Source organism: Budorcas taxicolor, chromosome 9 (genome assembly GCF_023091745.1).
Source record: "Budorcas taxicolor isolate Tak-1 chromosome 9, Takin1.1, whole genome shotgun sequence".
NCBI classification, from domain to species: domain Eukaryota; kingdom Metazoa; phylum Chordata; class Mammalia; order Artiodactyla; family Bovidae; genus Budorcas; species Budorcas taxicolor.
Genome location: NC_068918.1, coordinates 60761561 through 60776572, shown reverse-complemented (window position 1 = coordinate 60776572; position 15012 = coordinate 60761561). Strand labels below are relative to the sequence as shown.

The window sequence follows — 15012 nt, the reverse complement described above, 5'->3', positions numbered from 1 at the left end:
TCATTCTTTGTCTACTTAGCAAACCTCAATTCCTCCTCAAGATTTCTCAAGTAGAGCATAAGAAATCATATGCTGTTTGGCCATATAACTATTTCTGATATTTGCGTGTGGCTTTTCTCATTTCTCATATGGAAAACTAAGCAGTGGCCACAGGACTGGAAAAGGTCAGTTTTCATTCCAATGCCAAAGAATGTTCAAACTACCACACAACTGCACTCACCTCACACGCTAGCAAAGTAATGCTCAAAATTCTCCAAGCCAGGCTTCAACACTACATGAATCGTGAACTTCCAGATGGTCAAGCTAGATTTAGAAAAGGCAGAGGAACCAGAGATCAAATTGCCAACATCCGTTGGATCATCAAAAAAACACAGGTGTTCCGGAAAAACATTTACTTCTGCTGTATTGACTACGTCATAGTCTTTGACTGTGTGGATCACAACAAACTGTGGAAAATTCTTCAAGAGATGGGAATACCAGACCACCTTACCTGCCTCCTGAGAAATCTGTATGCAGGTCAAGAAGCAACAGTTAGAAATGGACATGGAACAACAGACTGGTTCCAAATAGGGAAAGGGGTATGTCAAGGCTGTATATTGCCACCCTACTTATTTAACTCACATGCAGAGTACATCATGAGAAATGCTGGGCTGGATGAAGCACAGCTGGAATCAAGATCACCAGGAGAAATATCAATAACCTCAGATATGCACATGATACCATCCTTATGGCAGAAAGCAAAGAACTAAAGAGCTTCTTGATGAAAGTGAAAGAGGAGAGTGAAAAAGTTGGCTTAAACCTCAACATTCAGAAACCTAATATCATGCCATCCGGCCCCATCACTACATGGCAAATAGATGAGGAAACAATGAAAACAGTGACAGGCTTTTTTTGAGGGGGGCTCCAAAATCAATGCAGATAGTGACTGCAGCCATGAAATTAAAAGATGCTTGCTCCTTGGAAGAAAAGCTATGACCAGCCTACACAGCATATTAAAAAGCCAACAAAGGTCCGTCTAGTCTAAGCTATGGTTTTTCCAGTAGTCATGTATGGATGTGAGAGTTGGACTGTAAAGAAAGCTGAGCGCTGAAGAACTGATGCTTTTGAACTATGGTGTTGGAAAAGACTCTTGAGAGTCCCTTGGACTACAAGGAGATCCAACCAGTCCATCCTAAAGGAAATCAGTCCTGAATATTCATTGGAAGGACTGATGCTGAAGCTGAAACTCCAATACTTTGCCTACCTAATGGGAAGAACTGAATCATTGGAAAAGACCCTGACACTGGGAAAGATCGAAAGCAGGAGGAGAAGGGGACAACAGAGGATGAGATGGTTGGATGGCTTCACTGACTCTACGGACATGAGTCTGAGTAAGCTCCAGGAGTTGGTGTTGGACAGGGAAGCCTGACATACTGCAGTCCATGGGGTTGCAAAGAGTCAGACACGACAGAGTGACTGAACTGAACTTTTTCATTTCAATGAAGCAGAGACCCATAACTCAGGCATCTAGGAATGCTCCCTAGACAGCCCAATCTCAGCTGGAACCTCAACTCCCCTTGATCAAAGTCCAGCTGTGTTCTTGGCTCAGTGCAGCCTAGGGTTACTCAAGCGTAAACAAGTTATATCCTACTCCTCCTAATCACATCTGTTTTCCTAATATTTTACTCTTTGGAGCAAATAATAACATGTTCTCCTGAATTTACCAATGTAACCACTTATTTCTATAAACTAAAGATGAAACATAAAATATCCCATCACCAAATTTCTCCCCAAATACAAACTATACACTTATAACTCAATTTAAGATGTTTTTGTTCTTCGGTGCAATAGCCTTCCATTTAATCAACAATTCTCTCAACATTTAGTAAGTAAATATCAGCAAGTCACTGGTGCAAGAAGTTCTCAGGATCTTAATAATGAAAGATAACAGTGAACTGTTCTGCAAAAGCTCATTCAGAAATAAGTTCATGAAAAATCCTAATGAATAATTTTAACTTGTCTTGTAACACTGGCCTATATACTGCAACATACTTATATTTTGGTTGAATGTGTTCTGCTTTTATAGCCTAGAGATCAGAAGCATGGAATCATTCATATAAACTGATTGTATTATCCACAGACAGAATTTTAGACCCAACTATAGCCTCAGATCCAACCTAAATGAGAACTGAAAACGTAGACAATGTAGCAGGGATTATATATACACTAGCAAAATCTTTTACATGCATCCATAGACATTACTGATGCTCAGTAAGATTGAAGGTGGGAGGAGAAGGGGACAACAGAGGGTGAGATGTTTGGATGGCAACACAGACTCAATGGACGTGAGTTTTGGTAAACTCCGGGAATTTGTGATGGACAGGGAGGCCTGGCATGCTGCAGTCCATGGGGGTCACAGAGTCGGACACAACTGAGTGACTGAACTGAACTGATAAACATCACTTGGCTTAAAACTCAACATTCAGAAAACTAAGATCATGGCATCTGGTCCCATCCCTTCATGGCAAATAGATGGGGAAACAACGGAAACAGTGAGAGACTTTATTTTGGGGGGCTCCAAAATCATTGCAGATGGTGACTGCAGTCATGAAATTAAAAGATGCTGCTTGGAAGAAAAGCTATGACAAACCTAGACAACATATTAAAAAGCAGAGACATTACTTTTCCAACAAAGGTCCATCTAGCCAAAGCTATGGTTTTTCCAGTAGTCATGTATGGGTGTGAGAATTGGACTATAAAGAAAACTAAGCATCGAAGAATTGATGCTTTTGAACTGTGGTGTTGGAAGACTCTTGAGAGTCCCTTGGACTGCAAGGAGATCCAACAAGTCCACCCTAAAGGCAATTAGTCCTGAAAATTCATTGGAAGGACTGATGCTGAAGCTGAAACTCCAATACTTTGACCACCTGATGGGAAGAACTGACTCAATGGAAAAGACCCTGATGCTGGGAAAGATTGAAGGCAGGAGGTGAAGAGGATGACAGAGGATGAGATGGTTGGATGGCATCACCAACTCTATGGACATGAGTTTGAGGAAGCTCCGGGAGATGACGATGGAAAGGGGAGCCTGGCTGATAATTTGCTGATACTTAGGATGATAGTTTGCCAAAGATCACAAACACTGGAATATTCCACTTGCTTTTCCGCTCTACCCAGTATGTTCATCACCCAGGAAACCTAGACCAGCCAAACCTGACACCATTCCCTGCATGCAGACCTCATCCCCATTGTGTACAATTTAAGCACATGCCCATAGGGATATACTTGGTAGAAAGTTACAATCTGTTGGGAAATATGTTTCACATGATTTTTGTATCCACTCAGCTAATTACCAGGAGACTACTGCCCCCATCTGGTTCCTCTGAATTAAGCTCTAGAAATATCTGCACTGGAAATTCAAGAGCACAAGGTCCTGTTTACGATTCCGTGATTATCAGGATAGGTCAGGGAGGACGAGGAGCATGATGGAATCCAAAGGGACCAAGTCATGAAAACAGGATGGAGTATGAAGGTGGGGGAGGAAGGATGCTGCCAAAGGTCCAGGACCACTAGAGAAAGTCACAGAACATTCTCCCAGGTAGTGGCTGATTAGGATCCCACAGCTGTGCTGGAGACCAAAGTGAAACCACTCTGAATGAAATGTTCGCTCTAAATAAAGTTATGTAACAAATCAGAATCAAATTCAGCTGTAGAGAAGGCTGTAGCCAAGGAAGGAAGAAAAGTACCTTCACACACTGGCCATCAGCTTGAGGTCAACGTAAAGACACAGATGTACTTAAAAAGCCTTAAAGATGGGTCTCCAAAACAGTGTCATAGAGTTTACTAACAATTAAAAACGTTGGACTTCCCTGGTGGTACAGTGGATGGAAATCTGCCTGCCAATACAGGGGACATGGTTTCAATGGCTGGTCCAGGAAGACTCCACATGCCGCGGAGCAACTAAGCCTATGCACAAAACCGCCGAGACTCTGTGCTGCAACTACTGAAGCCCACGCATTGAGAGCCCGTGGTCTGCAACCAGAGAAGCCACGGCAACGAGGAGCCTGCGTGCTCCAGCTAAACAGGAGCCCTGCCTTCCACACCCAGAGAAAGCCCATGAAAGGAAGGCCCAGCGCAACCAAAAATACAATAAATAGTAAATATACAAAATGGGGCTATAGATGATACAAGCTAGATTTGTTAAGTCTTTAACTATAGATAATGTGAATTTTTGCCCTTGCAAAGAGAAAACAACAATATTATTCATCTTTAATTTATATGGCTGGAAGAATCGAGTTGGAAGAATTGATCGATTTAGTATTATTCTATTTTTGAGGTACCTTTCCTTGGCAGAATATGGTTCTAATAAATGGTCAAAGTAAATCCTTTCATATTTAGGATTGGAAATAAAATTCCAGTGTAAAATAGGTCAGGCATCATCTAAAACTAGTTATACTTCTAGCTAAATGGGGCTCTCAAGAAAAATACAGCTTTACCTTTTTTATTATGCAGTCAATTATATCTAACAAGAGGTGACTGGCCACTGGAGTTTGACCACTCTGTAGTGGTAGAGAAAAATCTTATTATCATTCAAATAATCTTAGCTTGATTTGCTTTTATGTGACTATTCAGGTGGGTTAGCAATTGGCTGTTACCTATTATACAAGCTAATTTTACATCGACACCATTTTGGAATAAAGTTTACATTTTCTTGATCATATGATCCATTTTGCCTTTAACCATAAATAATCAACCCTCTATAGGGCTTGCCAGCTTCATATAAGATCATTATGCTCCATTCTGTCCTTGACTAGAAAAACGAAACAACAGAGGTCTCAAAATGTCTAAAAATGACTTGAGAAAAATGTTCCCCATTACTAACAGTAATAGTTGAGATAGAGGGAACATTCATATTTTAATATAGTTAAGAGAGTTCCAGAAAAACATCTATTTCTGCTTTATTGACTATGCCAAAGCCTTTGACTGTGTGGATCACAATCAACTGTGAAAAATTCTGAAAGAGATGGGAATACCAGACCACCTGACCTGCCTCTTGAGAAACCTATATGCAGGTCAGGAAGCAACAGTTAGAACTGAACATGGAACAGACTGGTTTCAAATAGGGAAAGGAGTACATCAAGGCTGTATATTGTCACCCTGCTTATTTAACTTATATGCAGAGTACATCATGAGAAATGCTGGTGTGGATGAAGCACAAGCTGGAATCAAGATTGCCAGGAGAAATATCAATAACCTCAGATATGCAGATGACACCACCCTTATGGCAGAAAGTGAAGAAGAACTGAAGAGCCTCTTGATGAAAGTGAAAGAGGAGAGTGAAAAAGCTGGCTTAAAGCTCAACATTCAGAAAACTAAGATCATGGCATCTGGTCCCATCCCTTCATGGCAAATAGATGGGGAAACGGTGGAAACAGTGGCTGACTTTATTTTTCTGGGCTTCAAAATCACTGCAGATGGTGACTGCAGCCATGAAATTAAAAGATGCTTACTCCTGGAAGGAAAGTTATGACCAACCTAGACAGAGACATTACTTTGTCAACAAAGGTCCTTCTAGTCAAGGCTATGGTTTTTCCAATGGTCATATATGGATGGGCTGCCCAGGTGGCCCAGAGGTTAAAGCGTCTGCCTCCAATGTGGGAGACCCAGGTTCTATCCCTGGGTCGGGAAGATCCCCTGGAGAAGGAAATGGTAACCCACTCCAGTATTCTTGCCTGGAGAATCCCATGGACAGAGGAGCCTGGCGGGCTACAGTCCACGAGGTCGCAAAGAGTCAGACACGACTGAGCAACTTCACTTCACTTCACTTCTTCACTTCATGTATGGATGTGAGAGTTGGATCATAAAGAAAGCTGAGTGCAGGAGAATTGATACTTTTGAACTGTGGTGTTAGAGAAGACTGTTGAGAGTCCCTTGGACTGCAAGGAGATCCAACCAGTCCATCCTAAAGGAGATCAAGTCCTGGATGTTCACTGGAAGCACTGGTGTTAAAGCTGAAACTCCAATACTTTGGCCACCTGATGCAAAGAGCTGACTCATTTGAAAAAACCCTGATGCTGGGAAAGATTGAGGGCAGGAGGAGAAGGGGACAACAGAGGGTTAGATGGTTGGATGGCATCACCAACTCAATGGACATGGGTTTGGGTGGACTCTGGGATTAGATGATGGACAGGGAGGCCTGGCGTACTGCAGTTCCTGGGGTCGCAAAGAGGACACAGGGACACGACTGAGTGACTGGACTGAACTGAAGGCAAACCCATGCAACTCTAATTACCTCAAATACTTCATTATTGCATCTTTTAATCCTAGCTCTAAAACTGTTTTTTTTTAATGGCATTTAAATCAGAATCTTGCCTTGGGATACAAATGCTAGACAGTAAGTAAACTAGCCACTGAATCTGTATGTTTGGGAAAAAAAGGTATCATTTAAGCCTGAATGATCAACACCAGCACTGCCTAAACGATGTGCTACAACATGGGAGATGAAAAAAAGGCCACGCTTATCAAGTACATTTAGGAAACGATGCTCAGGTAGGATGTATAATGTTCAAAATATTCACTGCCCTTCTTGTGGCGTCCTTTGCTGCAAGTGGGTTATATATCCTGCTCCATTGAACCCGGAAAGTACCATGTGACCTTCTTTGGCCAATAAGATGTGAAAAGGAATGACGTTCTAATCACTTCTTAGCAGAAACTTTCAGCTGTTTATCACCATCTCTCTCTCCTTCAGTCAAAGGCCAGTGAAGTCCTAGATGTAAGCTGCTAAACCAAGGTCATGAATAAAGACAATGCAGAACAAAGCCACAGATGACCCAGAGGCAAAAAAATTAAACTTTTGTTGTTGGAAGCTCTTAAGATTCACAGTAAACATTCACGTTTTGGAGATCCTAAAAATCCTGAAATAAAGACTCAGATTAACTTTAACCCATCACTGCTAATATGCACTTGATCACAGAATCCTTACCTCACATAAAACCCTGAAAGATGTCCTCACAGAAAACTTTCAGGAAATGTCAATGAAAACACTTAACTTCAAATCTCCATTCCACTCTGCACAGACTTAATAATATTAGGTTGACTGGGTCATCTCTTCTAGAGTTTTCAAATTTTTCAAAATCTCTTGACAGAATAAAGGTCAACCAGAGTCATTCTGGTATTTTGACATGAGTCAAATCCCAGAATTATTCCTTAAAAATAATTTTGCTTTCTGCTTATTATTTCCTATAAATTTCAATGTTCAAAGATGTATAAATTACTGAAAGGTTACAAATGAACATTTAGTGAGTCTACCTTTGAAGACAGCATTTCCAATTTTTAAACAATTAAAAGGCACACTTAGGTTTATCTCAAAACACAGAAACAGACAACTGAACAGCATGAAGCTGAAAAATGCCTTAGAAACAAAACTGAAGTCAGTTGCTATATATAGTGCTCTGACACACAATAGATGACACAGCTGACTAATGGCACCTAGACTCTCAGAAGAAATTACAATTCCATATCACAGTAGATTTCACCGCATTTTTAGCTTTAAAAAAATTAAAACAAAAAGAGATATTGTGTTGTGTTTTCATTTATTGATTTTTAACTAAGAAAAATCCAAAGAGAATTCCATATTATAGCCTCAGAACTAAGTGCACTTGATAATATGAAAAGAGACTCAAAAACAACTAAAATTTTTAAGTTGTTAGGCATTGGGAGATTCAGGAATAGGTTACTGAAACAATCTGCTTTAACCTCAGTTCAGTTCAGTTCAGTTGCTCAGTCATGTCCAACTCTTTGCAACCCCAAGGATTGCAGCAACCCAGGCTTTCCTGTCCATCATCCACTCCCAGAGCTGACTCAAACTCATGTCCATCGAGTCAGTGACGCAATCCAACCATCTCATCCTCTGTCATCCCCTTCTCCTCCTGCCTTCAATCCTCCTCACATCAGGGTCTTTTCTAACGAATCAGTACTTCACATCAGGTAATCAAAGTATCCGAGCTTCAGCTTCAGTATCAATCCTTCTAATTAATATTCAGGACTGATTTCCTTTAGGATGGACTGGTTGGATCTCCTTGCAGTCCAAGGGACTCTCAAGAGTCTTCTCCAACACCACAGTTCAAAAGCATCATTTCTTCGGCACTCAGCTTTCTTTATGATCCAACTCTCACGTGCATACAGGACTACTGGAAAAACCATAGCTTAGACTAGACGGACCTTTGTTGGCAAAGTAATGTCTCTGCTTTTTAATATGCTAAGTTGGTCATAGCTTTTCTTCCAAGGAGCAAGGGTCTTTTAATTTCATAGTTGCAGTCACCATCTGCAGTGATTCTGGAGCCCAATAAAATAAAGTATCTCACTGTTTCCATTGGTTCCCCATCTATTTGCCAGGAAGGGATGGGACCGGATGCCATGATCTTCCTTTTATGAATGTTGAGTTTTAAGCCAGCTTTTTCATTCTCCTCTTTCACTTTCATCAAGAGGCTCTTCAGTTCCTCTTCGCTTTCTGCCATAAGGGTGGTGTCATCTGCATATCTGAGGTTATTGATATTTCTCCTGGCAATCTTAATTCCAGCTTGTACTTCATCCAGTACAGCATTTCACATTATGTATTCTGCATATAAGTTAAATAAGCAAGGTGACAATATACAGCCTTGGCATACTCCTTTCCCAATTTGGAACCAGTCTATTGTTCCATGTCCAGTTCTAACTGTTTCTTCTTGACCTGCATAAAGATTACTCAAGAGGCAGGTAAGGTGGTCTGGTATTCCCATCTCTTTAAGAAATTCCACAGTTTGCTGTGATCCACACAGTCAAAGGTTTGAACATAGTCAATGAAGCAGATGTTTTCTGGAACACTCTTGCTTTTTCTATGACCCAACAGATGTTATCAATTTGACCTCTAGTTCCTCTGCCTTTTCTAAATCCACCTTGAACTTCTGAAAGTTCACGGTTCACATACTGTTGAAGCCTGGCTTGGAGAATTTTGAGCATTACTTTGCTAGCGTGTGAAATAAGTGCAATTATGCGGTAGTTTGAACATTTTTGGCATTGCCTTTCTTTGGGATTGGAATGAAAACTGACCTTTTCCAGTCCTGTGGCCACTGCTGAGTTTTCCAAATTTGCTGGCATATTGACTGCAGCATTTTCACAGCATCATCTTTTAGGACTTGAAAGAGCTCAGCTGGAATTCCATCGTCTCCAATAGCTTTGTCTGTAGTGATGCTTCCTAAGGCCCACTTGACTTCACATTCCAGGATGTCTGGCTCTAGGTGAGTGATCACACCATCGTGGTTATTTGAGTCATGAAGATTTTTTTTTTACAGTTCTGTGTATTCTTGCCACCTCTTCTTAATATGTTCTGCTTCTTTTAGGTCCATACCATTTCTGTCCTTTATTGCACCCATCTTTGCAAGAAATAATCCCTTGGTATCTCTGATTTTCTTGAAGAGATCTCTAGTCTTTCCCATTTTATTCTTTTCCTCTATTTCTTCACATTGACCACTGAGGAAGGCTTTCTTATTTCTCCTTGCTATTCTTTAGAACTGTACATTCAGATGGATATATCTTTCCTTTTCTCCTTTGCCTTTTACTTCTATTCTTTTTTCAGCTATTTGTAAGGCCCCCTCAGACAACCATTTTGCCTTTTTGCATTTCTTCTTTTTGGGGATGGTTTTGATCACCACATTCTGTACAATGTTACGAACTTCTATCCATAGTTCTTCAGGCACTCTATATATCAGATCTAATCCCTTGAATCTATTTGTCACTTCCACTGTATATTCATAAGGGATTTGATTTAAGTCATACCTGAATGGTCTAGTGGTTTTCCCCACTTTCTTCAATTTCAGTCTGAATTTGGCAATAAGAAGTTCATGATCTGAGCCACAGTCAGCTCCCAGTCTTGTTTTTGCTAATTGTATAGAGCTTCTCCACCTTTGGCTGCAAAGAATATAATCAATCTGATTTCAGTATTGACCATTTGGTGATGTCTACATGTACAGTTATCTCTTGTGTTTTTGGAAGAGGGTGTTTACTATGACCAGTGTGTTCTCTTGGCAAAACTCTGTTAGCTTTTGCCCTGCTTCATTTTGTACTGCAAGGCCAAACTTGGCTGTTACTCCAGGTATCATCTCTTGACTTCCTACTTTTGCATTTCAGTCCCCTATGATGAAAAGGACATCTTTTTTTTGGTGTTAGTTCTAGAAGAGCTTGTAGGTTGTCATAGAACCATTCAACTTCAGCTTCTTCAATATTGGTGGTTGGGGCATAGCCTTGGATTTTTGTGATATTGAATGGTTTGCGTTGGAAACAAACAGAGATCATTCTGTCATTTTTGAGATTACACCCAAGTACTGCATTTTGGACTCTTTTGTTGGCTATGAGGGCTATTCCATTCCTTTGAAGAGATTCTTGCCCACAGTAGTAGATATAATGGTGATCTGAATTAAATTCACCTATTCCAGTCCACTTTAGTTCACTGATTCCTAAAATGTCGATGTTCACTCTTGCCATCTCCTGTTTGACCACTTCCAATTTACCTTGATTCAAGGACCTAACATTCCAGGTTCCTATGCAATATTGTGCTTTACAGTATTGGACTTTACTTCCATTACCAGTCACAGGATGTGAATGTTATTTTCACTTTGCTTCAGCCTCTTCATTCTTTCTGGAACTATTTCTCCACTCTTCTCCAGTAGCATATTGGCCATACTGACCTGGGGAGTTCATCTTTCAATGTCATATCTTTTTTGCCTTTTCATACTCTTCACAGGGTTCTCAAGGCAAGAATACTAAAGTGGTTTGCCATTCCCTTCTCCAGTGGACCACATTTTGTCAGCACTGTCCACCATGAGCTGTCCATCTTGGGTGGCTCTACACGGCATGGCTCATAGTTTTATTGAGTTAGACAAGGCTGTGATCCAAGTGATCAGTTATTCTCCTGTCGATGAATATTCAGCAGTTAGTTGCAATTTTGGAGTTCTCACAGGAGAAGATGAGCTCCCATCCTTCTACTCTGCCATCCTGTGAATCAGACTTGCTTTAACTTATACCAAGGATACTTCTAAGACCAGTTTTCGCCTGGAATAATAAAAGCCTGCTCTTACCAAAGGCCCCTAAAGTGCCTTCTTTCAGAAAAGAAGACAGCAGCAGTGTAACCTGGCAGGCCCTCTTTTGCTGCATGCACTCAGAGTCATGTGCAACTTTTATGACCTGATGGACTGTAGTCCACCAGGTTCCTCTGTCCATGGGATTTCCCAGGCAAGAATACTGGAGTGGGTTGCCATGCCCTTCTCCAGGGGATCTTCCCTGCTTTCTTGAGTCCAATAACTATCCCTCTGCCCTTAGCTATGTACATATCAAACTCTACACTCAAAGCAAACCAGTCCAAGTGAAAAAGGGAGCAAACAATTTCAAAGATCGTTTCTTTCATTCCAAAGTTCTCTCATTGTCTGACTTTGTGAAAAACTGCTATAAGAAGGGCCAATTAATAACCTATAGCTTTGATAGTTTAAGTGCTATATTAGTAATTTGAAAGAGTTATAACTCAGGAAAAATACCTCAGAAGTCCAGAAAATAATTTATGATTAAAAACAACTGTTCTATTCATGAAAAGATTGTATTTATTTCTTGAGGAATCTGGATCCGCCTTAAGATGCATATTTGATTTGAAACTGGTCCTCTTCTGCCACCAAGTGTTAACACACACTTCTAACAAACCAGTTTCTGCAATGTCAAATCACAGAAACACCAATACAAGGCCACTCAGTGTGAAAAATAAACCCAAAATAAAGTACTATAAAAAGCACTGACCTAAACAAATAGAGTCTAACCACATGAAACAAACATACTCTGAAGAAATGATACAAACAAGTTGAATTTTAGCTATTTCAGAGACAAAACAATTTAAAGAAGCTTTTCTGAGGCTTCATTCATTTGATTTAAAAAACTACTGTTTGAGACCCCATGGACTGTAGCCTACCAGGCTCCTCCCTCCATGGGATTCTCCAGGCAAGAATACTGGAGTGGGTTGCCACTTCCTTCTCCATGGGATCTTCCTGACCCAGGGATTGAACCTTAGTCTCCCGCATTGCAGGCAGACACTTTAACCTCTGAGCCACCAGGGAAGCCCTTTGAAAACACAGTGATAATCAAAATAGCTTGAAGATATACAAAACTACTTTCAAGGGAATTCCCTGGCAGTCCAGTGCATAAGACTCCATTCTTTCACTGCTGAGGGTATGGGTTCAAGCCCTGGTCAGGGAACTAAGATCCCACAAGCTGTACAGCCCAGTCAAAAAAAGAGCATACTACTTTTACTACTCTCTTATGAGATATATTCCACTAGAATTTCATGAGACTAAGAATATGGACAACTAACATATATATGTAAATGCCTCCTAGAAAAATATATAATTGTCAAAAAAAAAAAAAAAAAAGTCTTATGTTTCCCAGAATCTCAGTTAGAAAACTTAATTCTCTAGTTTGAGAACCAGAATACCATACTGTAGCAGAGGAAGTTCCATATCAGGAAATTTGAGGGAGAGTTCTTTATTTGAAGGAGAGTTTCATTTGCAGGGAATAAGAAAAGGCCAGAAGGATATACTAGTAATGGTACCTCAAAGAGAAATGATATTGGGAGGAAGGGAGTGAGAGATTGGTGATGAGGGAACAAAATTTATCTTTCACTCTGTAGGTCTGTATGTAGGTAGATTTTTTTTCAGTGAGCATATATTCATCTAACACTTCTATAATTGAAATAACTTTTAAAATACAAGTACTTGAAATGACACAAACTACTTAATATGAGTGAAAAAAAAATTATTCAACATCCCTCTACCCTGCCCCTTTTATTTCATTATCAACCTTAAGTAAACTGAATGTTGGTAATACATTCCATTATTGACTTTATCAATGGTCTCACCCTTGTAAATGAGTGGACCCAGAATGAAAACTCAGAAGAGAATTAGCGCTGAGAGAGGAAAATAGATTCTGGATGGGGCTCTGCAACTGAGAACGGTGTGATCTCATTTCAGCCACTTAACCTCTGAGTCTCAGATCCCCTTTCTATAAAGTAAAAGGAGCAGACTCCGTGAAATCATCTGTCAAGAAATCACTTAAAATGCATGCAGTCTGAAGTGTTGAAATATAAATTCTAGAGTTAATTTAAGCATCCCTTTGATAAACATCCTTGGGTGCTCTCATTTCAAAGTTAATAAAGACAGAAACATTTTGAAATGTGGGTATTACCTTCACCACTGATTTGTCATTCTGGGATTAAGTTTGAAACCACTGGGAAGAGGACAATCCACGTGAAAGCAAGATAAGAAAGATAACGAGTAAAAGAGGAAACTGTCAGTCTACAGGTTTTGTCAGTTTTCATCATTCGTAATTCCAAAATCTATGATATACACAAATTATTTCTACCTAAATATTCTAGAATGTTATCTAATATAGTAATTATTTAATTTGAGCATAGAAAAAAAACATGCAAGATACTGGGGGATAGGGTGATTTTTACAGAAGTTTGTAGTAAACTCATAACCACAGGATGGCCAACCACCCAAACACATGTTTTACAGGACCAAAAAGACTTTCTGAGCACAGACATTAAATGCAAACTGTGTCGAATTTAGAAAAAAAGATCTACTTACTAATAAACATGGCCTTCATTTATAGAGCTGCAAATCAAGTCTGAACTGCAGCAAAGGGTTATGGAGAGCAGGAGTGAATACTATGCCCATCTGCAGGCCCATCTCCAAAACTCTGGCACCTCAGAGCAGCTCAGCAGATGCCTTAATTCGCATGACAACCTCCCTAGGCTGAAATGGGAGAAACAAGGAAGGGCGCCCTTAGGATTCCAGGAGAACTGCTTGTGACTCCAGATAAAAGTTCAAAGTGCCTCCAGCCTCTGAGGAAGAAGGAGGCAATGGCTAAGGAAGGCAGCAAGTCGCCCTGAGATAGGGAAAGTCAAAAGACATGTCCCCTGGCTTGTGTCACTGCTGACCATTCCCAGGGAGTACTTTCAAATACTGAGCTAGGGAGGGAGGCCCTTCTGTTACCCTCTTGCCCGGTCCCTGCAATACCTGCTCCATACCCTCAGTGGAGACAACTTCTGAAAGAGCAGCGGCTTTGTAGAAACTTCAAAAGAGCTACATAAAAGTGGGGAGGGGAGCAGAGCATGTCCGACCTTGAAGAACCCAGCTACAGGGAGCAGCACCAGTGTATGCAGGCCGGTGGAGGAAGCTTTGAAGGCAGCAGGCTGCAAACAATCAGTAGAAAACAACGCAGCAAAACCCAACTCTGGCTCCACCCCCCAAGCTTTTCAAGGGATGAAGCAAGATGTAGCAACAGATGAAACAGCAGTAAGTGATGGTCAGAGTGTGCAGCTAACAGCCACAGAGGCAAAGGAGGAGACAGCAGAATGGCCTCCATGGAGGCTCATGAGCCAACTCAGCATCCTTGGGAGTTGGAACCAAATCCAATCGGAATCCCAGGAGCAATAGTGGCAGGGGTGTCAAAACCCACTACGAATGTCACTCATGCTGTGGGTGGTAAAACAAGGCTGATGATAAAATGTCCACTCACCTTCTTCCAGAGCCATGGTGACCTGGACAATTTCATGAAGGTCAAATGAGGTTTAAAAGTTCTGCTTTCTCCTGCCAAGATACCTTTTTCTTGAAATGTCCTTTTTGCAGCATCTAAATAAAAAGAAGCATAAAAATGCTACTCTATGATACCCTATATGAGAAAAGAATCTAAAAAGGAATAAATATATGTATAACTGAATCATTCTGCTGTATACCTGAAACTAATTGATTTACAACAATGTAAATCAACTATACTCCAATAAAATTAAAATGTAAACAAAAAATGCTACTGTGGCTGTCTTTAATCATAAAAATGGCAACTCAAAAAATAAATTATTCTACAACAAAGGTAATAAACTGGCTTGAGATATTATTTTTAAGAGAGGAAAAACTACAATGTGTATGATGCCAAATACATTATGATGGTTAAATCTGCAAT

At 40.4% G+C, this 15012-nt stretch overlaps 1 protein-coding gene across 1 annotated transcript in view; it reads right to left on the bottom strand.

Annotated features, from left to right (window-relative positions):
- LOC128053386 (A-kinase anchor protein 7-like) overlaps window positions 1–15012 on the bottom strand; it is a 124329-nt gene that overhangs the window by 63833 nt on the left and 45484 nt on the right. Inside the window, exon 6 of the mRNA XM_052645905.1 lies at window positions 14572–14684. Coding sequence (XP_052501865.1) covers window positions 14572–14684 — 113 coding nt within the window. The remainder of the gene's footprint in view (window positions 1–14571; window positions 14685–15012) is intronic.